Source organism: Mustela putorius, unplaced genomic scaffold, assembly GCF_011764305.1.
Source record: "Mustela putorius furo isolate JIRA1106 unplaced genomic scaffold, ASM1176430v1.1 tig00003858_pilon_pilon_pilon, whole genome shotgun sequence".
Taxonomy (NCBI): Eukaryota; Metazoa; Chordata; class Mammalia; order Carnivora; family Mustelidae; genus Mustela; species Mustela putorius.
In genome coordinates this window covers 46,910,880-46,935,652 of record NW_025422010.1, presented here as the reverse complement: position 1 = coordinate 46,935,652, position 24,773 = coordinate 46,910,880, and the positions used below count along the sequence as shown (strand labels likewise).

The window sequence follows — 24,773 nt, the reverse complement described above, 5'->3', positions numbered from 1 at the left end:
TCATGAATTCAACGTAAATCTCATCATAGCAAATATTATTTACTTCCTGTATACTTCTATAGATTTCCTCCTACTTTTCCATGTTAGTCAATAATAAGTGTAGTGAACTTTCTTAAGATGTTGAAGATTTCCCTGGGCCTCCTCTGTCACCCTATTGAATGTCAGGCTCCACTGGCTCTTCTGGCGGGCAACAATGGTTCTGCTTTACATTTTAACATTCCTCATTCCATCACTGTTTTGTTCTGGTTTGGTTTTATTTTTTTGCCATTTACATTGTTTGGGGTCAGCACTTTGAATAGGGAAACAAATCCAGCTAATTGTGGCTTCCAGTTAGTTGTGATAAAATCAGTGAAGGTCCTTCGCTTTTGAAATCTCATTAGTACTTTGCTTTCTCTAGGCTGCTGTTGCATGATTATTATTTTTAAAATAAAAGTACAGAAGTTCACCTTTTTTTAGCACAGAGTTCTGTGAGTTTTGACAAATGGTTACAGTCAAGAAACCGCCATCACCATCAAGATGTAGAACAGTAATGGGACACCTGGGTGGCTGAGTCAGTTAAGTGTCTGCCTTTGGCTTGGGTCATGATCTCATGGTCTTGATCTTGGGATTCTGGGATTGAACCCCATGTCAGGCTCCCGGCTCAGTGGGGAGTCTTCTTCTCCCTCTCACTCTGCCCCCACCCTTACCCTTCCATAGATTCACTCTCTCTCTTTCTCATATAAGTAAATAAAATCTTTTTAAAAAGTTATAGAACAATTATGTTATATTATCCCCCCCCCCCAAGAAAAATTCCCCTGTGTTCCCTTGGTAGTCAGTCCCTTCCCCACTTCCAGTCCCTAGGTAGCCACTGATCTGTTTTCTGTGCCCATAATTTCAAATTTTCTAGATCTCATACAAATGGAACGATGGTACGTAGCCTCCGGGATTTGACTCTTTTTGGTCAGGAAAATGCTCGGCTTCAGTACTTTATTCCTCTTACTGATGAGTAGGATTGGCCTATAGAGGAATATTTGGGCTCGGGCCCAAGAAAGTAGGCTTAGAAATCCACTCAGAATACAGCAGAAGGCATGGTGGTAACCTGGAAAGAGCCAGTAGACTCGGGCTTGAGATCCACGACCATCATTAACCAGTATTTAGCTTCATCTTGTATAGCCTCATTTCCTCATCTGTCAAGTGGAAATAATAACGCCGACTTCTTAGGGTGTATGTGAGGATTATTAAAAGTAGCTAAGCTTAGCATGCATGCAGTAGGCACTCAGCAGACTCTGGTACCTTCTCTCGAGTCTTCCCCCAAATGGGAATGGATTCATGTGATTTGTTCCTTTTTGCAATTTAGTTGCTATACTGGGCACTGGGTGAAATCTTCAGCTGTTTTGAAAATTTCAAATTATGCCAGTGAACAATGAAGATAGATTATGTCACGACAAAGACACCTCGATCTAAGGTCAGCCTATCTGGATTCAGGTGGAGAGGTCAACTGATGACCTTGAAAAACTTGTATCACTATTCTGTGACTTGGTTGCATTATCCCTACATACATGGATGGGTTTAGATATAGCTATAGATATATAGATAATAGGTATAGTGGTACAGAGTGTAATGGTAATTTTGACAATATATAGTAAACGATTTTTCGGTAAATGGTCCAGTATTTGTCAATCCCATTGATTTGTATGTTGTGTGTGTGCCAGTATTTCAGTTCTTTTTTCAAAATGGAATAACTTTTATTTCCTACCTTAGAGCTTTCTATAACATTGGCTATGTTGTAAATATCTGTTTGTATATAAATGAGTATCACAAATGAATAAAATTAATCCTACTTAAAAAAATCTTAATTACTACTTGAAAACATTGTCATATTACTGGAGCTAAGAGTTCATGAGCATGTCTTCTGATACAGTGTGTGTTGTTTTCAGGTAAAATGCACAGTCACCTGAGATTTAGCTGGCTGACACTGGATGTCACCATTGTGCTGTAGAATGTCGTTGCAGAACAGGTGTGCTATTTAATATTCAAGACACGGTCAGTCACTTCAAGGGTTGGAGATCTGTTAATGTTCTTTCCCTCATATAACCTAATTACCCTGGCTCACTTTTCTTGCAACTTACTTTTTTAGCTTCTGATATCTAAGCTCTCTAGAAGAGTGACCAAGAATGATGATAAAATGATATTCAGTATTTTTGGCTCAGAACTCAGAAACTGTGCTAACACCAGTCAGGGCTCTTGGTTGCAAACCAGTCAGTTAAGTTCATGGTGAGTGCTGTGATATGTTAATAAAAAATTAAAAATTAAAAAAGAAAGAAAAGAAAATACCTTTGTTAGAAGCTCTAGAATATAAACCATACCCGTATTCATTTCCTAGGATGGCTGTAACAAGGTACCACAGGCTAAGTGACTTATACATAGTAATTGGTTTCTTCCAGTTCTGGAGACCAGAAATCTAAGATCAAGGTGTGGGCAGGGTTGGGCTTTTCTGAAGCTGTAAGGAAGGGTCTGTTCCATGCTTTTCCTCCAATTTCTTTGATTTGCTTGCCATTTGGGATGTTCCTAGGCAGGCAGAAGCATCACTTTGATCTCTACCTTCAACTTTACATGGCATTCTTCTGTGTGCATTTGTGTCCAAATATTTATAAAACACCAGTCATGTTGGATTAGGGGACCCACCCCCTCTTGGGGGAGGGGGTGTTTAGAACTTCAGCTTATGAATGGAGAGGGACCAAAATTCAACCCCGTAACAGTGCCTCCTATGTGTTTATTGTATAACGAATAAGCCATTCTTACATCATTAAACAGAGGAGTACATTATCCTTGGCGCCCAAAGACGTGTTGGTTTATTGCTCAGATTACAAATATTGTGTATAAATTGCTTTGTAAATCGGAAGCTATTCATTAGATGTTAGAATAATCAGTTGGGGATGTGGATGAATTATTGATGTGTTACTGGGAAAGATTTGTTAGTCTTAAAATTCCAGAAGCAGATTTTCCTTTATAAGCTAACTCTGTCTGCAGACTGTTTAAAATATTACCTAGTTCTTCTCTACTATTCAGACGGCTTACCAGCAATAATGGTGGATAATGGATTCATATTTTATTTACATATTAGGCAAACAGATACACATCACTTATTATTTGCTGTGCTCTGTCTTAGGTTCTGGGAAAATGTTAACTCACAAGCAACCCTATGTTGTTTGTTATTTCTATCATTATTAATCATTAATATTATCTGATTAATTAATCCCTTATCAGTTAAATTAACTGATAAGGGATCTGAGGCACAGAGAGCTTAAGAAACTTGCCCGTGGTCACACAGCTCCCGAGTGGCAGAGTCGGGCCATGAAACAAGGCAGTCTGGCTCCAAACCTTCTTATCCGTAGAATGTTCTTTATTCACAGAGAGTCTCATGGAGAAATTCAGTGTGTGAGAGAACAAAGCAGAACTGCTTTGGTTCAAGTTGAGATGGCCAAGCCCAGTCTGCTTCGCACCGCCCCTTCCCTCTGGGAGCCCTGTTTGCAAAGCCCTGATCCAGGAAATAACACCTCTTGGCATGATGCCACTTATAAGCTGTCTTCAATCCACTCTAGCATAAAACAAATACAATTCTTTTCTCACTTTAATTAACTGATTGTGTTTTATTTTGAAAATTTTATCTGCCTAATCTGCTTCTGGCAGAAATGAAATGCTAAGTTGGATTTTTCCCAGGATGGTAAAGCCATATGGCAGTTTGGACTTTGCTGGCTTAAGTTCCCCTTGGGTTTCTTTATACAAATCAAGGACTGTGATCACAAAAATTTCCTGAATCAGAGAGAGAAATGGAATTCGATGTCGTTTGAATACAGTTGGGTATAAACTTTGCAATCAGATCGGCATAAACTGTCCCCACTATTATGGGCTGTGTGTCTTCTGTGGTTATTAATAATACAAAATAATAGAGTGACAATATTAACCATTACCGTCTATTGAGTGCCTGCTGCAACCAACGATCTAAAACAAAAACAAAAACCGTTTTATCCCTATTTTACAGATATGGGTAAGTTGAGGCTAAAATCTTATGTTAACTTGTTTAAGATTGCCAAACCAGTGAGTAGAAGAGATACGATGTTTTGAGAAATACAGGTGATTAAGGAGCAGGTTTTCTTGTTTTTAGCATAAAAGGCACAGATGAGAAAATGTTTAGGAAATATAACGTGGGTCCCGAGGTGATTTTCAAATTATGAAAGACTGTGAGAATGCATTCTGAAGAGTGATTTATTCCTGTGCCGAAGTGTCTCTTACCGTTTGTTAATGTATACGGTGTGTAACATACTAAAAAGAAAAACAAGCAAGCAAATCAATCAAATGGATCCATGGATGGGGTGGAGGGGGGGATGGAACTGGAGGACCAAACAGAATTCAGACCGAATTGATTGTTTTCCTCGCCTCTTTTTAACCCCCAGATTTTGCTCCCACTCTCTGCCATCCCCAACGCAGCAAGCTATGTCTCAAATTACTATCTAGCCCTTTACAGAAAAAGTTTGCAAACTTCTCTGCCGCAACCTCTCAACTCTGCTGTTCCAAAGCAAAAGCGGCATAAACGGACGTAAATGAATGGCTGTGGTTATTGTAGAGCAAACCTTCATGTAGGAGCACGGAATGTGAACCTCATATAATTTTCATGCAGTGTGTGTTTTGATTTTTGTTTTGTGGATGCGAGTGCACGTTCATGCTGGACCATTAAAAATTGTCAGAACCATTGTTAGTTCGTAGGCTGTGCACATAGGTGGGAAGCCAGATGGGGCTCCTGTGGTTTGCTGACCACCACTCAAGCTTGACCGTCCCCCTCTGGTTTTCAGGCACATAGCTTCTTGTCTCTTTGGGTGTTTCTTTTATTCTGGATTACATTTAAATGCTGTTTGGGACCAAGGACTTCATCCCGGAAGAGACTTCCTAGGACCAAGTAGCAGAGACACATGCAGGCACATTTTATAAAAGCAGACTTGCTGAAGTGCAGCTGCCAAGTTGACTGCAAGCAACACAAAGAGAAGCCATTGTGCCTGTCTAAAGGATTTATAATAAAATGGAAAATTCTTGGCGTCCTCTGTCAATTAAATTGAAGATTAAAAGATAAATGCAGGACTTAGAGTTATCCCAGTAGCTATCTAGTTTTAAAGTGATGTTAGCAAATATGAAAATTCCTTGCATGTTTTACCAGTCTAGGTCATTGCTAAATTTTAATTTTTTTTTTTTTTCACTAGGGAAGCCAGCTTTAATGTGATGCAAACACCCTTGAACTTGTCCTAAAGACAAAGGCTTCAGTTTCAGCTCTGTTAGTTTTGCGGTGACATTGGGTAAGTTACCACCTACGGGAATCCTGGTTGGCTTCCTTATCAGTAAGATGAGACGGATAACCCTACTTCACAGAGCTTTTCGTTTTATTTATTTTATCTTTTCAGTTCTTTACTATTTGTTACGGAAATTTCTAACAGAACCAGAATAGACAGAGGAGTCTTGTGAACCCTGCGTGCCCTTGATCCGCTTCAGTGATTCCCTGCATTTCACTAAAGTTCTTTCATCTTTATCCCACCGCATTTTTTCTCTCTGCTAGAACATTCTATAGTAATTCCAAATGTAATATTTCACTGTGCATGACTAAGGGAAAAGCTGTTTCTAAAGAATATCATAATTCTAATATCATACCTAGTGAAATTCCAAGAATTCTTTACCATCATTTGTTCCCCAGTCAGATTTAAAGTTTCCCCAGCTGTCTCAACAATGTCTTTATATAACTGGCTTATTTGAATCAAGAGCGAAAGAAGGTCCCTGTCTTCCATCTGGTCATGTTTCTTAAGACCCTTCCTTTGTGGCAATTTTCCTTCTCTTCTTCCTATCTTTCTTTACGTCATTTGTGGAAGGAACTAGCTATTTGTCCAATAGATGTCACCTAATTTGGAAGTGGCTAATTGCAACCTTCACCCTTATAGAGTCCTTGAACATTTTCCTCTTGTTCAGATACTTATCGTCCTTGGGTACAGAGGCTTGATGAGGTTCAAGTTCACTTCTTCTTCTTCTTTTTTTTTTTAATGCAAACTTTGTAGGTGATGCTTTCTACTTGCAGTTGTACCATACCTAGAGGACAAAATGTCTGGGCGTCTCTTTCTACTTGTGTCAACATTGATTAGTGAGGTTCCCCAGGGTAGTGCCTTCTGCATCAACCTCTCACCGAGTGATTTTAGCCCTGGTTGACGACTGTTGTTCCGATCCATTAGCTCATAAGGGGTTGCAAAATGTAGGTCTTCCATCAATCCACTTGGATTTATTAGCAAGAATTCTTTAGAAAGAAGAATCAACTGTCTGGTCACCATGAAATATAACACACACAAGAAAGGCAAGATAAATGCTTGTTGGTGACCTCTCACTCCCTTTTTTGAGCTCATGTTCATATCATGGTGGCCTCTTTCCATTGAGTTGGATGATGATGGCTGCTGGTGGTGGTGGTTTTTCTCCTTTACTGTGACATCAGCAATATCAAAAGCCTTTATATTTTTCAATCCTTCGCAGCCATTTCTCTGTCAGGTTGGTTTTTGTGTCTTATCTTAGTAGTACTTGATCACTTTTTGCCTTCTGGCAGAACAAGATATCGCAGGGTTACCTTGTACATTTCTTGTCCTGGACCTAAATCACTCAAGAAGCCATGGTTTCTTTTTAGTAGAAAATGGTATACTGCGACCACAGTCTGGACACTGAGGGCATGACTTGCTAATATTTCTAAATTTTTGAGTGGCTGGACCTAGAATATACATTTTTAAGGAAAGATGAATCATTATTTTCTACTCGTCATTTCAGTTTGAATTATAAGGTTTTTACAGAATATTTTTGTTCTAACTGTAAGGACTTTTACTTTATGCTCAGAATCTTGGTTCTTAATGATGTTAAGACAGTGACTTTGTGGCTTTATTCTACATCGTGCGCTTCTGTGGGTGCATGCATGTGCGTGCCCGTGCACATACACTAGTTTCAAGGTAGACACATCACTATTTCCACTAACAATATTATTAGTGAGTATAGTTTATGGTTGTTTTGCAATTCTTTTTGTTCCTAGGGCAGAGCACACCTGGGATAAGTAGTCTCTGGCATGTGCTTTAAAGTCACGTCAAATAATTCATGTGGATGTGTCACCAACTTGGTGTACAGATACAGTCATTTGTTTTATTTCTTATCTTGAAGAATTCCATTTTTTCTTTTTAATTTAATTTTATAATGAGGTCAAATAATTACATTGTTCAGTGTCAAAACTTAGATCACAGATTTTACCCTTCTATCCACATCTCGATTCTTTTAGAAATTACGATGCTATCTATCCTTTATATATCCTTTTCTGTACCATGTTGTTTTTTTTTTTAATTGAATAATGCATCCTAGAGAAGATATTTAACTAGTCATCTTTTTGTGAGTATTTTGTCTTTTCCCAACATTTTTCTATTACAAATATTTCTCCAGTAGGTGGTCTTTATAGGATATTGAGAGTTAGATATGTGATATATATATATTTGTTTATATATGTATATATGTGATATGTACATATGATTTTGTTATATTATGTTGTTTTCGTTCCACAGTCATTTATTAAGCACTTATGATGTGCTAGAATACAAAGATGAATAAAATGTGGTCCCTGGTCTTGAGGTTTTATAGTCCAATATGATGTAGAATAAAAAGAAACATTTATTGTGTTTCCTTCTCAGATAATTTGATTTTTATGCTTCTAATCAATGAATCCTTCAGCTGGTACTGTTTTTATTTTAAATTAATTCCTTTATTTATGAATCTATACAGCTATCAATAATTTACAATATTTCTGCTATTTTAATTACAGTGCTAATACAGACTTCTTTTAGTTTATATACTTCTTTTAGTTTATTTTAGTTCTTTTGGTTATTGTATCATCAAAAAGAAGTTAGTTTTGTCTAACCTATTTATGTTTCTCCAGAGCCAGAATTCACAATGACAACGGTAACAAGGACCACAGAAGTCCCCCCAAGGGGTAAAAGAGAAGATAATTCTGCCTTGTATGAGTCCACATCAGCTCATGTTATTGAAGAAACTGAATATGTGAAAAAGGTATGCAGGTGCATGGGATCATATTAGTGTGATATGATTTTTTGAAATGCAATCTAATATGGATCCGTGGGCTTTGTTTCTCCCTCCATAGAACCTATGAGGTACATTTGGCAAAGGACAATCCCAATAGCTGAAATTTCAACACGTGTTTAGTAACTTCTCTTGAGGACATGAACCTTTGTTCCCCCACATGGAGTAAACTTGAATAATGGGTGAGAAGGGTTCAGAACACCTGTCAGCACTTAATTTTCCCTACAACATTCACCACTGCACTTCCTACCATTGTATATCATTTCTCAGTTGTTTCATGAGTGTTGATACTGTGTTCCCAAATAGATGTTTACGAGTCTCGCTGAGTTTCTGTCTCTCCTTGGCCACTTCCTTTTCACAGTTCTGGGTTGCTCCCCTCAGTGACCCATGGTGGCATAATACTTCATTAAAAAATGTGAAATCTTATGAGATTCCAGGGATAATGGCTGACAAAAGTATATATTCTTAGGAACTGTTTCTTAGAACAGAGGGAAGCATTTGGACAGAGATTGTTGGTAACTTATTCAGATCGATTAATTCATCTTTGAGTATTTTGCAGTTTGAGAGGTCAGTAAGACATGGGGTTTATATCTCCTGCATACATTTGTATCATCTCCTCTTAGCAATTATTCTGTAGTAATTACTAAATAGTAATTATTCTCTAGTAATTACTAGCTAGTAATTATTCTCTAGTAATTACTAGCTAGTAATTATTTTGTAGTGATTACTAAATAGTAATTGTTTTATAGTAATTACTAAATAGTAAATTAGTACTAAATTACTACATAGGAAAAATAGAATTAAATAGTATTAAATACTAATTACTAAGTGGTAATTATTTTCTAGTATAATATTCACTTAGGTTATATTTTGGGTTTGACTGAGAAAGAATTATAAAGGCCAAATGTTCATTTTCTGCAATCTAAACAATATTAGCCCAAATCCAACTCGGGTTCATGGCAGTTATTTAAATCTGAGATCAGTATTTATGTATTACTTTCCAGATAAATCAGGTATACTATAGCTTGTATAAAGAAAAGAAATATTTGCCATTAAATGCCTTTGAAAAAAAATAAAATATTTTTTTTTCTTCTAGATCCGAGCTACTCTGGAAAAGATCCGAAACCAAGTTTTTAAAGATGAAGTAGGACATAAGCGTACAAATGACAAACTAGAAACAAAGGTAATAAATTGATCAAAATGTACCACTTTCTTCCTTTATTAAATAAACATAAAACAGTATAAACCTTATTTTTAATAACTTTTTAAAGATACAATTATTAAATTATCCTTTGAAGCTTTGAATGATGAATGTTAAATATTTTGTCAGTATCTAAAGATGCTAATGGGCATATGTATGAAATATTTAACCACAGATGTTATTAGTAGGCTCAGATTGGAATGACTAGACTCTACTTGAATATTTTATTTTAATTTTTTTTAAGATTTTATTTACTTATTTGAGAGAGAGAGAGATCACAGGTAGACAGAGAGGCAGGCAGAGAGAGAGGGGGAAGCAGACTCCCTCCTGAGCAGAGAGCCCAACACAGGTCTCAATCCCAGGACCCTGAGATCATGACCTGAGCCAAAGGCAGAGGCTTAACCCACTGAGCCACCCAGGCAACTCAAGACCCTACTTGAATATTTTCAATGGAGCTTACTTATCTAAAGTATATGGGAAGTGTCATCCTAGCCAGGATATATGGCAGTGATATTTTCTAAAGACGGATGGAGGTACAACCTTTTAGACTCGTCTGGGTTACACCAGTGGACACAGAGTTGAAGCTTTTAGGATTTGGGGCCAATTGATCAGATTATTGATAAACTTAAATTTCTCTCTCCTCTTCAACTGGCCTTCTATTCTTTACATGAAGCAATCTACACGTAGCCTTGTCTGGTTTATGCAGATTAGAACTCATCTCAGCCAAGTGCACCTCATCAATGTCAATATTGTCCTCTAGATAGTATGGCCACCGAGAATGCAGCACGTAGGATATGAGGCATAAACATTATTCCCTTTATCATCCGCAGCCTCCCAAACTGACACAACTAGCTCCAAATATTTTCTTATATTAAGTGCTCAGAAACTAGGGGGAAAAAGGTTAATGTTTGTGAATGGTAAGAAAGATACAAAATTCCATTTTGTTTCTATTGAGTTGTTTATTAGACCTCTAAGTGGAGGTTTCTAGTGAGTCCTGCATGTCTGATTCTGGGGTTGAAGGGTCTGGGCTCGACGGTTCAGGCTACACGGCAGAGATTTGGGGAATAGGGATAACGTTTAAAGTTCCAAAATTGGAGGAGATCACCAAACAAACGAGTGTGGGTAGAAATGACCGGGGGACCCGGGTGGCTCAGTCACCTGAGCATCTGGGACTCTTAGTTTTGGCTCAGGTCATCATCTTCTGGGTCCTAAGATTGAGACCCATCTCCGCTCTGTGCTCAGTGGGGAGTCTGCTTGAGGATTCTCTCCCTCTGCCCCCCAACCCCATGTGCACAGGAGCTCTCTCTCTCTCTTTCAAGAATAAATAAGTAAATCTTAAAAACCAAAAGAAAGGACAGAGTATTTGAGCACTGAGTTCTGAGATACCCAACACTCAGGAGAAAGAAGAATCACCATGGCAGGCTGCGGAAAGAAGCTGGTGAATTAGAAGGAAAACCAGGAGAGACTGGAGTCACTGAAGACGAGTGAAAAAGGGTTTCAGAAATGGGAGGAGGAGCGCCTGTGTGAAATGGTGCCTATGGGCCAAATAAGTTGAGGGGTGAACCTTGACCACTGCATAAAACAATGGGGAGGTCCTTGATAGGAGGAGCTTCTTGGGAATAGAGATGAATTGTGCAGCTAGTGGGTCTGCCTTGGTCATCTCAAACCTCAGATGATTGGCAGACAAGTAACAGCCTCCAGGTACCCGCCCCTTCCCCCGCAATATCTGAACGACGTCCATGTAGGAATTTAGTCGTCATGATCTCGGGCTTTGCTGCTCTCCAGGTGTGGGCTGCAGTCCCTGATACTTCAGGGAGCTCTTTAGAGATGCAGCATCTGGGAAAGAAGAGCCCAAAGCAGATACTGTTTGGGGGGCAGGTGAAATTTACTGGAAAAAATTGTATATAATTGCTTCTAATTCTACTCTCTAGAGATAATCATTATTAACATTTGCTAGGTACATCCTTCAGTTTTTTTTTTTTTTTTCCTGTGCATGATTTTGTATATATGGCTATTTTTCTTTCTATAAAATGGTATCACTGGATATGGTTTTATAGCCTGCATAGTTCATGTAGAAGTATATTGTTCACATTTTCCCATGTCGACAAATATTCTTCTAAGGCTTAAAAAAAAAAAAAAAAAAAAAAAAAAAAAAGGAAAGAAAGAAAGAAACGCAACATCTAGAGCTCCACCCCAGACCTCTTGAATCAGAATCTGTGTTTTCACCAGATCTATCACCAAGTGACTCATAAGCACGTTAAAGTTCAACAGGCACTCATCCATGACCTTTGTAGCTAGCTCCTGCTGCCAGCAACCTGCCTTCTACAAGTCTCTCCCTCAAGCATTCTTTAACAAATTAAAAAACAAAATAACTTCTATATAGAGAGAGTGAGAGTATGTAGTAGGGTCTAGAGTAGAGAAAATAAAACCCTGATGGAATTATAGTGACTATATGATTCACATGCCGTATATTCTCTCTCTCTTTTTTTTTTTTCTGTAAACGTAGTCCATTTTTTGTAATGAAAGGAATATTGGCTTTGTAAAACAAATTTGGATTCTAATTCTGGTTCTGGTAGTTATTTTAGGTATAACTTCAAGCTTGTTAGTGAAACACTTTCATCTTCCATTTTCGCCTCTGTATAAGGGGCATAGTGCCTTCTAGTGTTTTAAGTATTCAGACAAAGGGGTGTTTATCAAACATCTAAAAGATTATGTGGCATATGATAGATGCTTACCAAAGAGAAGCTGTTATTTTTTAATGTTTCACGTAGGGTATGTAGAATTGTGTAATTCCTTAGTCTGTCTCGAAATAATTTGGAAGAGCAGAAAGCATAAGATGGATACTCGAGTGGCTGTTTCATGAGCTCCCCACTTACTGCATAAACTGGGCTCAGTACCTCACTTTTCATATCTGTACAATGGATGTAGTTAAATTAGATAATTTCAGATTTCCTTTCCACTGCTACGTGTCCTTGATTCCAGGTGAGATTTATCTTATGCTCTAAGTGTATTTTCAGAGGGCTAGAGTTTATACTGAGTTTATACTGGCAGTAACATTCAGTTCTGACATCTCTGAAATTTTATATGGGGTGATTACAGTGAAGCATCATTGAATGTTGAATATTATGTATGGTAACTATTAAGCCTGATTATATTAGTTTATAATACAATGTAATCAAAATGTACTTATGTCTGCAATTCAAATAAAAAAGGGAAAAAAATTGGTCCTGTAGATATTATTTATCTCCTAAAAAGGACTTAATGGTATATATAAATTATAGGAAATGTAATAGTATAAAATATGCACTGCTACCTTTTTTTTTTAAGATTTTATTTATTTATTTGACAGACAGAGATTATAAGTAGGCAGCAGAGAGGCAGGCAGAGAGAGAGGAGGAAACAGTTTCCCCACTGAGCAGAGAGCCCGATGTGAGGCTTGATCCCAGGACCCTGGAGTCAAAGGCTGAGGCTTTAACCCACCGAGCCACCCAAGTGCCCCTCCCTTTTTTTTTTTTTAATATAATAATCTAATCAATTTTGAGCAAATACAGAAAACAGCTGCTTCATCTAGAATTCCCCATTGATATTTGAAATTCAAAATACAGTATTTTCTTTGTGTTGAGCTGAATCTTTTTTGGTATATGTCATAGTGAGTGATAATTAATTATTGTCAAATTTGTAGAGGAACGGAATAGTCAGATTGATGATTTTCATGTTTTTCATTTCAGCACTGTCGAAACATTGAAAATGGCTCTGATTCTGAAGTGGACTCCTCTGGTGGCCATTTCGATCTGCTCATGGAAAGGATGAAAGGAAAAGAAGAGCAGCTCTTAGAAATGAACAAAGAAAATGAAATATTGAAAATCAAGGTACGGTTATCAGGAGAAATTTCTTTTTTTTAGATTTTATTTATTTTTTATTTTGGGAGAGAGTGAGGAGGGGCAAGAGGAAAGGGAGAGACACACTCTCAAGCAGATTCCTTGCTGAACGTGGAACCTGACGTGGGGCTCAACCTCACAACCCTGATACCACAACGTGAGCCAAAACCAAGAATTGGATGCTTAACTGACTGAGCCACCCAGCTGCCCCATTAAGAAAAATTTATAATTTTGGATTTTTGAGCCAATAAGATAGTTTCATGGATGTGTAAAAGCAGACAGACATCCTTATACATCCACAGATCCACACGGATGCTCATCTACTTAGAGAAACACTTTCCATTTCATAAATTAAATCTCACTGTTTTATTCTGGAGACGACGTTTACTATTGAAAAGATTTTACAAAAGTTCAGCGGATATGGTTTCAGTTGTGCAAGATGAATCCGTTCTAGAGATCTTTGTTGTGCCTACAGTTAATACCGTGTCTTATACTGAATAATGAGTTAGGAGGGTCAGTCTCATGTTAACTATTCTTACTAAATAATTTTAAGTCTTTCATGGTTAATTAATATTAATTAGAGCACTCAACGTCAAATGTCTCATTTTATTTAATTAATCTATTCTTGGATGCTTTATATTTCTTTCTTTTCTTTCCTTTTTTTTTTTTTTTTTTTTTTGTTTTGTTATGTAGGCAGTCCTTCAATGAATTGCTCTGTAGGTAAATCTTTGTGGCCATTCTTGATTATTTCTTTAGGTTAAGTCCTTTGAGAAATTCATGACACTTGCCCTTAATCTTCACATCTTGTCCCATGGCTAATTTAGGAAAATACATCTCTTAGTACTGTTGTGGATATCAATGGTACAACACACATAAGTGTATAATCTGAGAAGGCACTGTGCAGTCTTTGAAGGGTGCAGTTTATAAACACAGGACATTGGCTTGGAGCTGTGGATTGGCCTGGTCAATTGTTGTGCAAATCCTTCTGCACGACAGTTTTCCTAAATAGGGCATTTCTCATTGTACATTTTCCTCTTACCAGATCATTTCTCTGCTCTATGTTCTCGGAGGGTGCAAACGGTACAGTTACAACCTGTTTTCTACCCCTTATCAAACTGTTCTGCCCTTAACCCATTTTTGCTGTAAATGTCAAAACATTCATGACCTCTTCTCCCAGCTGGAAGCCTCCAGACAAACAGGAGCAGCAGCTCTGAGAAACGTGGCCCAGAGGTTATTTGAAATCTACCAGACACAGTCTGAAGAAGTTAGAAAGAACCATGAGGCTGGTAAACACTTGCTGGAGGTAAGGAGCTAGCCCCATGTCAATGGGAAAACAAACACATGTAACCAATCTAGGATTGGTAACTAGTATCTCATGAATTCTACATGGCTTCAGTGTTGTTGCAGCCCATCGGGTTTGTTTTGAAGGAAACCCTGAATTCAAAAGGGTCATTTCAATCCAGTGTGAATTATAAAATTCTTTTTCACTACTCAGCATTATAGAACAAGAAAATATCTGTGTAAATTTAATAAAAGCAAGAGTTTGACAGTTGTTTTTCCGACCAAAGGTTAACAAACTCGAAAAGGAACAGCAACTGAAACAACATGTTGAAAATCTGAATCAGGTTGCTGAAAAGCTTGAAGAAAAACATAAGCAAATCACAGAGCTGGAGAACCTTGTAGAGAGGATGGAAAAGGTAAGCTCCTGGGGATAGAAAGGAATTTCTTCTGGACAGGGTTAGGGAGAGAATGAAAGAAAGTAACTCTAAAATAAATAAGATATATGTGTGTGTGTATATATATATGTGCATATGTATACACACACATACATATACATTTATAGTTATATCTATTTATATTTATATATGTTATATGTATGTTACATGTGTTATTTATATATTATATCAATCTAATTTATAAATTTATATAATTAAATATATTTGTATAATTATATATATTTTTAAAGATTTTTAAAATTAATTTGATGGAGACAGACATAGAGAGGGAACACAAGCAGGGAGAGTGGAAGAGGGAGAAGCAGACTCCCCTCCAAGCAGGGAGCCCAATGTGGGGCTCGATCCTAGGACCCTAGAATCATGACCTGAAGCAAAGGCAGACCCTTAACGACTGAGCCACCAAGAGCCCCATAATAAAATATATTTTAGAGAGAAATTATGCATGCTAAAGCGAGCAGTGGGAGGGGAGGGGTGGGGCAGAAGGAGAGGGAGAGGGAGAATCTCAAGCAGACTGTCTGCTGACCGTAGAGCCCAACAGGGGGCTTGATCTCATGACCCTGAGATCACGATCTGAGCCAAAATCAAGAGCAGGATGCCCAACCCATGAGCCACCCAGGCACCCCTAAAATAAGTGAGATATTAATTGAAAGAAGGATTCTTTGCAATTACTAAGACTGCAGGAAGCACTCAATAATGTTAGTTCTTCCTCTTACACACTTAGAATGATCTGAATAGTCCCTGATTGCTCTACAGATACTGCGGTCATATCAGCCTCTGTCACTTTCTGTAGTGCATGTCTGCCTTAGAAAGGGGAAGCAGATGAGGCTGCGAGTAGAACCAATAGGAACTATCGCAAGCCCACCTATTACTAGTCCTCATATAGTGGATCCCTGTAATCACGGCAGCCCTGGTATTAGAGTCAGGGACATGATCATACGGTGGCTGCCCGAGTTCACTTTAGGGTTGTGAATACCTATGGCTGCATTAGAACAGATATAATTCACATTAAGAAAAGACATCCTGGGGGCGCCTGGGTGGCTCCGTGGGCTGGGCCTCTGCCTTCAGCTCAGGTCATGATCTCAGGGTCCTGGGATGGAGCCCCGCATCAGGCTCTCTGCTTGGTGGGGAGCCTGCTTGCCCCTTTCTCTCTGCCTGACTCTCTGCCTACTTGTGATCTCTCTCTCTCTCAAATAAATAAAGATAATCTTTAAAAAAAAAGAAAAGAAAAGACCTCCTGTAGGAATTAGAACTTCCATAAGAGACAATTTAGAGAAGAGTCGGGACAAAGCAAAAAATTCTTAAAAACTTCAGGCAGCGTGCCTTGAGGGGTCACACTCCAAATATATGCAAAAGGTGAGCCCATCCATTAAATAACGCATCCCTTAGAATTTAGAATACAGACAAACCGAGGAATACGGGGGTTTTAGTGGCAAAACAAACTAATAGAAAACTGGGCTCTCTGAAATTGAAATTGGGGTAGGTAAGAATATAGGCTTTGGAGGTGCCTGGATGCCTGGCTCATTCAATGGAGCAGGAGACTCTTATTCTCAGGGTTGTAAGTTCGAGCCTCACATTGGGTATGGAGATTACTTAAAAATAAAATCTTAAAGAAAGAATATAGGCTTTGACTGCTGCCTGTCAATAAATTTTTATATTTATTATAGTAATTCCCTGATTGGCCTCTTCCCTTCTCAGCCTTATTCTGCTTGATGTCTCCTTGACTTGATGCCATCTGAGAAATGTCACTTCAGAAGCATCACATTTCAATATTCATGTTTCTTGCCAAAAGAATTTGGTTATTTTCGACATATTTCCCAGTCACTTAATTTATAACATTGAGTTTGGTTGAATTTGTAGAGCCAATGAAGGTCCTATGAGGAAATTACAAAAATTAAACAAGCCCCAATTTAACTGAATCTAGTAATAATAATATATAGCTACCTCTATGTTGTGTATGTTGCGTGGTGGGTCACTGAATGTGTTACTGTCCCCAGAATCTCTGGGCTAGAATATCCTTAAGCAGCTGGTTTGCTGCAGTGCAGACAGTTTATAGTTAGGATATTTTGGACAAACTGTAACATTTGGATGACTACTTTGTAGTGTTAGAATATTTATCCTGTAATAAATAGTTTCACAATCTCAGCACAAAGAACGTTTGCCTTTAGGAAAGGAAGACCATTCCGGATTGCAAATAGGGCTGATTAACCAGCTTTCATTTGAATTTAGACTTGTGATCACCTCCAACCCCAACCCAGTAACAATAAGCCAGGTTTAATAGCCAGCTGTTTCTATTTCTTAGAAATCCTGCGAAGTCTGTACTGGATGTGAGTTCATCTCAAAATTGTGGGTTACAGTCACTTGACTGTTTACTCAACAAATGCTTGCGTACTTACCATATACCAGTCAGAGCTAAAGGCTGGGTATCTCTTTGTGAATGGACCAGGTGTAGTGTCTTTGTGGAAATTGCAGTGTAGGCTATCTGGGTTCTATGGTACTCCAGGAACTTCTCCTACTTCTTTTCATTCATTCTCCTAGGGAAGCAAACAACCATATTGAAGGTAGGGGAAAGTACCCCAGAATAAAGCTGACTGGCTCAGATACCGGTAGGCATTTTTGAGAAGAAATAGCTTAGCATTTATCTTTTTTGTGTGTTTTTGGTTTTTTTGGCTTTTATTTTGATATTGACCCATAATGGTGGGCTGTCTCTAGGTGCTCTGTGACAAAGTAAGTGGATAGGATGTCCATGGTTCATGGCCATGCAGGAACCTTCCAGAATATTCTAGTTCAGTAATTTCCTGGAGTGGGGCTTATTGGAACCTCAGGGAGGTGGAGGAGGTAGGTGAGGATGGATGGAAGGCTGCTGTGCAGGAGTTTTTTAAAAGGGATATTGTATCTGTAAAACAAATAAGCAAACAAATTAAACTATAAGGAGCAAAACTTGGCAATACCTTCTTATTTTAGGGTATTACCAAGAATACTTTTAAGGCTGTGATGAATGGTTCCTCAGGTAGGGGGTGTGTATCAGAATGAGAGGAGGGGTAACTCTGGATTTCTGCCTTAGTAGGAGAAAGATAGGAGTTCAGAAAGAAAATGAAAATTAAAAATGAACACCCACGCAGAAGTTGATAAATATTGCCCTGGTAGTGGGTGGCCCCTGGAGAAGGATTCATTTTCTACTCACTTGAACAAGCCACTGCTCCAGTAAATAGCCATTAGTGGTATGAGGTCTGGTAATGAACACATTACTTAAAACCTTCACCATCTGTCCCACTTTAATCAGGAATGCAGTGGGAATGAATTCCGTAAACACAGCGATAAGCCAGCAGAACCGCCCAATAAGAGCGTTTTAATACGGCATATGTTCCTTTTGCTAGCAGTGCAATTCTGTCGCTTCATATTTGTTTTCCAGTGTCATTGATTTAGCTCTACTGGAATTTTAGAGCTCAGAGGTGCTTTTGAGACCACCTAGTTTCCTCATCACCATTTTATAAATGAGGATAGTGGGAGCCAGGACCGATTCCACTGTCCTCCAGTTACCGGTTCAACATGCTTTCCATGATGTCCCCATCTTCTCTGGCGTCAGATAAAAATGATATACTTGGTTCCTAAATCATTTAGATGTTAACATACGGCAATTATTTAAATTGGTGTCTACTCCACTTTGATCGGTAGGGCGAGGGAGCGGTTGAGCTCCCCAGAGGGGCAGTTTTGGGAAGAGTGTTTTGCCCACTGGGTGGTGCTGTGAACTCCTTTCCTTTTCCACAAGACACTGTCCCTGAGAACAAGTGCCAGCACCCATGGTGTGATTGTCCGTGTTGTCAGAGAGGAAGCATTAAGAGTCCAGGCTCCATGGTGGAACCTTGGCCAGAGTCGAATGTTTACTTGTCCAGTTGTCCAGTCTGCTTGAACCCTGGTTATGAAGATCCATTCATGGATAGTAAGTCCATTAGGAGGGATGTTAAACATCATTTTCCTCCCTACAAAGTCAAAATATATTACCAGTGATGCATTTCTTGGGTGATCAGTATCATAATAAGCTTACAAGGCATACCCATGATCCCTCAAAAATAAGTTGAACACAGCTAGGGAACACAAGTTAAATTCCTATATGTGACAAGAATGCTAGAGAAAAAAATTGAAAGAATTTAATATAAACTTTAAAAATGATGGCACGTAGGACAGGAAGTGTTTGGCACCTTCAAATTATTATAAATCGAGGTCTTAATATGTACAGGAGAAGCATGTGGGGCTTTCACATATAGTATCTCCAAACCATCCCAACCCTTTCAAATAGGTAGCATTATCCCTATTTTAGGGATGTTCAAAAAGTCATGACTTTAAAAAACTGTGACTTAAAAACATATAGAATGAATACATGTCAGATATTTTACTCAACTCATTCATTAATAAGGGAAGCAGTAAGATGGTAAAACCAGTTTAAATAGAAGATTTGGAGAAACAGGCTAGTATAGGCATTTTGAAAAAAGGAATATAGGATCAGATTACTAGATTAGATACAAAATTGCTTAGTATTTTTGGAGGCAATCAAACCAAAATCTGTGGGATTATCTTTTCTACCAGGCAGAAATCTACAAATGAACATACAACTTCACAGAGTCAGGGTTCTAATCAAATCGTAAACAATAAAGTCAAACAGAGACATTCTGCATGAGGATTGGTTATTCAACAGTAACCCAGTAGGGCATTAAATTCATAGATGATCTTGATTTCCAAGTTTTGGCTAATTTTTCTTAACAAACATAAGGCCCAGAGAGGTTAAAGCCTTGGCAAAAATTATTACTGTCCCAGTTTCAAAACTAGGTCGGTCCATGTCCAAAGAGATTCCCATATTTTCGCTCTATAACACCACATTTCTTAATTTACCCGCATAAATACTGCAGCAGGAGTGGTTTTAAACAGCATTGTAAACAGTGTCAAAGCATCTCTTGCCGTCAATGATTACAAACAACAACAATGGGGCACCTGGGTGGCTCAGTGGGTTAAGCCGCTGCCTTCGACTCAGGTCATGATCTCAGGGTCTTGGGATCGAGCCCTGCATCGGGCTCTCTGCTCAGCGGGGAGCCTGCTTCCCTCTCTCTCTCTCTCTCTCTCTCTGCCTACTTGTGATCTTTCTCTGTCAAATAAATAAAGAAATAAAATCTTTAAAAAACAACCACAACCACCACCACCACCACCACCCCCCACAATCATCCCAGCTTGGTTTTTCATGGATTACTATTTTTCTTTTATTACTATTTTTATTACTATTATTTCTTTTTCTTTTTATTACTATTTTTCTTTTGACTGGAAAGAATTTGGTTTAATAATGATATTCAGGTCTTTTTTAGGTTTTCTCTTTCCGTGTCAAGATATCTCTTCTATTCTAACTAGGAAGTGACTTCATTACGTGTGGCCTTGCTCCTTCACGAAAAGCTCATTTGCTCCTTTTCTGCTTTCTGGCAGATGCCGTGTGAGCAGGGAGGGGAATAGGGTCAACAGTGTCCTTGGGTACCAGCGACTTGGTCTAATGCGGAGGCAGCAGGGGGGACAGAGGGAGAGCGGACGCCTAGAGAGATGAGCTGCCAGTTTGGATCTGGGTGGGGTGGAGGGAGCCGGTGACTGAGCAAGGCAAACTTCCCTTCTTGGCCGGAGGAGGAGCAGAACCTCTCCAGGCAAGTAAGGGGAGTGAGGACAGCTCGTCTTGACCTGTCACTGAGCGACTTGGAAGCCGCACAGGAGGATGCTGGCTGGGTCTCTCCCTGGGGTGGATGGTAACAGCGCCATCTGAAATGAGCTCTTTAGCTTAAAAATATTTTCTAATATTATAAGAAGTGCTTTTTGCCAACAGTTTGCAAGAGTGACTTAGCAAACACATGCACACATGCACAGAAAGAAATAAAATTATATTTTATTTCCTTCTAGGAAAAGAAAACACTGCTAGAAAAAAAACTGTCTTTGGAAAACAAGCTGCTGCAACTCAAATCCAATGCTACGCATGCTAAAAGGTCTGCAAATCTCCCTCCTTACGAAAGCGGTTCCTGACACTTTTCCTCTCTGCTGTCCACTGGCCAGTGGACAGCAGGCTAGCACCCTCCAAGGAGACAGGAGGGCTGAAAGGGCAGGACAAAGGGAGATTTCTTAATATGAACAGCCATGTGCCTCCCCTCCCTCCCACTGGGCAGAATTCCCTGGAGGTACTGGAAACCAGGGCAAGGTCAATCCTCCTGAAGAATGAATGAGCCTGTTGCTTCCCTGTTGACGGGGGGTGTTGAAGAGGATGCTTCATTCCCTCCTAATGCTTCTGATTTTGTTAAAGGGTCTCAGCTGTAGCCTGCCGCAAAGCGGCTAGCCCTCAAGCAGAACTGTCAGGTCCTTTCCCAGTCCTCCCCAACTTTGCAGAGTATGAAGGAACTACTCTGAATGCATTCTTAGTTCTTTGGACTTATTTCCGAATACTCGTAATTCACAAGCTGTTACAGTCCCGAGTACGGGGGTGGACCGTGGGTACCTCCCAAGTGTTGGATTACTTCACGGCACTTGGAAAAATTCTGTGGAACATCATGTAATCCTCATGACATATAAAATTTCCTCGCTCTCCCCGCTTCCCTTCCCTACTCTTCCCGTCCCTTCTCATTCTGAACCTGGCACTGTTGCTATAGGTCCTGATATCATGTTCAAAGTCAAGCCCATTTTGAGGTGTGATTGTATCCACCTGGAACTATTGCTTCCTAGGCTATCAAGCACTCTGATGAGCCTCAGAAATTACAGATTCTTATTCTCACTTATTCAACCACATATACTCAAATATCCCTCTCTCTTGGTCTTTGATTTTTTTTTTTTTCTGTTTCTCTTTCCAATGATCTCTCTTTCTCTCCTCACCTCTCAAAAGCTTCAGCCTTCTGTCTAGGTCATGTTCATGTAGTGGACCACATATGCCAAAGTCCAGACCTGGGCTGACCCCAACAATTGCATTTCCATATTCAGAACATGCTGGAATACCACTGATGTTCATTTACCCATGTTCTTCCTTGTGAACAAACATATAGCCCCAGGAGGTGGCTTTCTAAGAGGGCAGGTAGCACTGTGCCTCTCTGTAGAAGATGAAGGAAGTACTGTGGACGACATCCATAGGTCTTCAGAATCACTTGCGTATACTCCTAACTTAACTCTAAGTAAATCTGTGGATTATGTTGTGTTTTCTTTTTTTCTTTCTGAAAAACATCCCCTCCGTGCAGCAGAACTACTGGCTGGTACAATATGCTTTCCATCAAAAGCCCAGACAATCTGAGTCTGATTTTTTTTTTCTTTAAAAGTGATTTTTATTGATAATAGGGTTTTTGTCAGTCTTTGAGCCAAAAACGTAACCATTTTAAAAACCAAACTGAACTATTCTTTCTGTTCTATTGTATATGAGCAGTTGTTATAGGGAATTCTCAGAAAACTCTTAGGGAGGATTTAGAAATGTCCTAAGGGAAATGGATGTTTTGTGTTTCTAGAAAGGTGTTTGAACATCCAGGCTTGTGTAATTTTCATAGATTGTAGGCATCACAAATATTTATCTTACTTATTATTTGTCTGTGTGTAGAGGTATTCACTTTGCGAAGTGACAAGAAAATGGAATCAGTAGGAGTCAGGCTCTTTTGGTTAAAGCAATAAAGAGTTGGTTAAGCTACCACAAATAAGAAGATTCCTGGGTAGATGAAGATTGAACAGAGAGGGCCATAAAGAAGATGCATCTCGTGGGAAGGCAGGAGGACCACCCTTCAGCACTAATGGGTTTTTAAAAGCCCACGATTTTGTTGTTCCTCTTCAGTTATGTGCATTTGTACAGTTTCACTCCTCCTTGTTCCTTGTTTTCCCTGTGTGATTTATTAACTTTTCTCGGTGGTTTTCTCCAGCTGGCTTATATTCTTCATTTTCCTTTCCAGTTGCAGAGGAAAGAGTTTGTGAGCCTAATACTATTTCCTGTATTGGGCAGCTGGCTCGTGTTCGCCAGACTCCTACCTCCTCATCAAACCAACGGCCTTTTGGCAGGCACCAATGCCTGGTCCTACAAGTGGACTTCCCTTACCGCCAAAAGAGCCTGGAGCTGCTCCTCTGAGCAGGGGGTTCTGGGTGACTAAATTTCCCCTGGGCAAGATGGCAGGTTTGAAAGGTGCCACGATTCTCTGCCATTTTGATGAAAAGATTTAATATGTTCTAACCTGGCGTCTCTAATATTAAAAAGCATCTCTAAAAATGACGACTTTTAAGTGTTCTATAATTCAGGAGAAAATGACAGTTTTTTTGCATATGGATATGAATATATAGTTATATTATGCTAATCTCCACAATTACTTTTAACGAGAGTTAAGATGCTTGGCAGAAGCATCTCATGAAAAACGAGGTTGACTCCGTATTTGTACTCCGCTGCTAACCAACACATGTATTGTGCCTTGCTGTTGATGGAGTAACCCCCGGCACGTTATTGAATTTAATCCTTTCATCAGCTTTTCGGGGAGGAAACTGAGCTTCTAGATGGTGAAGCGATTATACAGCCTTTCAGAAGCTGTAAGAGCTGGGAGTTTGGGCTCCAGAAATCTCACAGCAGTCCGTGCTCATTTGCTATAAAAGAGATTTGACCTTCTTTGATTTCTGGAGACCTCCAGAGCCTTTCCTCAGACTGGTTTCCTAATTCCCCTGTGTGTCTATGAGCAGAAGGCAGTTTCCCAGCTTGTCTCTCTGTCCTGTGACATCACGGACGAGCACAAAGGTCCATTTTAGAGTTATTCTTTTGGAGAAACATAGGAGCTGCCCCTCAGAAAAATCCTTTAAAAAAGGATAGCCTGATGCCAGCAAACAATGAAGTCAAAGCCATTAGAACAGTGAGAGCAGAGGGTAAGGTATGGTGTGGGTGAAGAATGCTGCACTCTGATGGTGTAAATTACCCAAAGATAGATTGTTAGAGTATCCTGATGAACGGATAGAGAGCGAACCCTCCCTTAATTCAATTTCCTTTGATTAAGTGTTTGGCAGACATTGGTCATCAGAGTGATTGAGGGTAGGCTTCTTGCCAAGTACTTACACTACAATCATCCCACGTTACTAAAGGTTAAGCCATTTGTTTTCCCATGTCTGCAATTTAAAGATAGGATAGACTTTCTCTCTTGAACATTAAGGAATCTCAGAGGAAGAATGTCAGAAGTGGTGCTCTGTGCACTCTCCCTCAGTGCCGAATGGAGAGAGGACCCTCGATTCCCTTAGAATAGGGAAGGTTTTCCTGTCTTCTTGATGGGGCTTTTCTTGTTCGCTCTCTTTGGTATTCCCAGACTACAGACTTTTTCAGCTCCAAGTCTGGGATACATGAGGCAAAAAGAAAACCCAGGGAACTCACCATTGTGTTGTGCCTTGGGTTCTAAGGTCCTGAGCTGGTCTGCCTTCTCTCCACCTGTCAGAGCGTTCTTGTGTTCGTTTGCATATAATCTCTAGGTTTTTGGTTGTACTCAATGCGAATGATAGGAAAAACACGGCTATGTCTTCCCAAAGTGTAAGATTTTCAATTCTCTTCTGATTTCAGCAGGTACTGTGTATTTATATGGAGACATTGGGAGGCAGAGCATGAATTAGACATCTGTTAGAAGGGCTCCGTGCCCTTTTCTAGGCCTGACCTTTGTAATGTTTCCTTCCTGCTGCTTTTGCTTTAGTACCTCTTTATTAACATAGAGTTGCTTTAACAGAAAGATAAAGAGCAGAGACGAAGGGAGCTCAAGGGGTGGTTTATTTCGGGATAGTCTCACATTTAAAGACCTTAAATGGGTGACTAGGTTCGTATTTATTGAACAATCCTTGGAGAGA

At 39.3% G+C, this 24,773-nt stretch overlaps 1 protein-coding gene across 4 annotated transcripts in view; it reads left to right on the top strand.

Moving 5' to 3' along the window:
• CCDC68 (coiled-coil domain containing 68) overlaps nucleotides 1-24,773 on the top strand; it is a 60,140-nt gene that overhangs the window by 5,209 nt on the left and 30,158 nt on the right. For 2 of the 4 annotated variants that reach the window (XM_045065653.1, XM_004745526.3), the window contains exons 2-9: nucleotides 1,917-1,996; nucleotides 5,232-5,324; nucleotides 7,964-8,094; nucleotides 9,221-9,307; nucleotides 13,054-13,194; nucleotides 14,381-14,506; nucleotides 14,772-14,900; nucleotides 20,862-20,944. In XM_045065653.1, coding sequence (XP_044921588.1) covers nucleotides 7,978-8,094; nucleotides 9,221-9,307; nucleotides 13,054-13,194; nucleotides 14,381-14,506; nucleotides 14,772-14,900; nucleotides 20,862-20,944 — 683 coding nt within the window. In that variant the 5' untranslated portion in view covers nucleotides 1,917-1,996; nucleotides 5,232-5,324; nucleotides 7,964-7,977. The remainder of the gene's footprint in view (nucleotides 1-1,916; nucleotides 1,997-5,231; nucleotides 5,325-7,963; nucleotides 8,095-9,220; nucleotides 9,308-13,053; nucleotides 13,195-14,380; nucleotides 14,507-14,771; nucleotides 14,901-20,861; nucleotides 20,945-24,773) is intronic. The other 2 variants (XM_013052720.2, XM_045065652.1) reach the window with 1 other exon arrangement.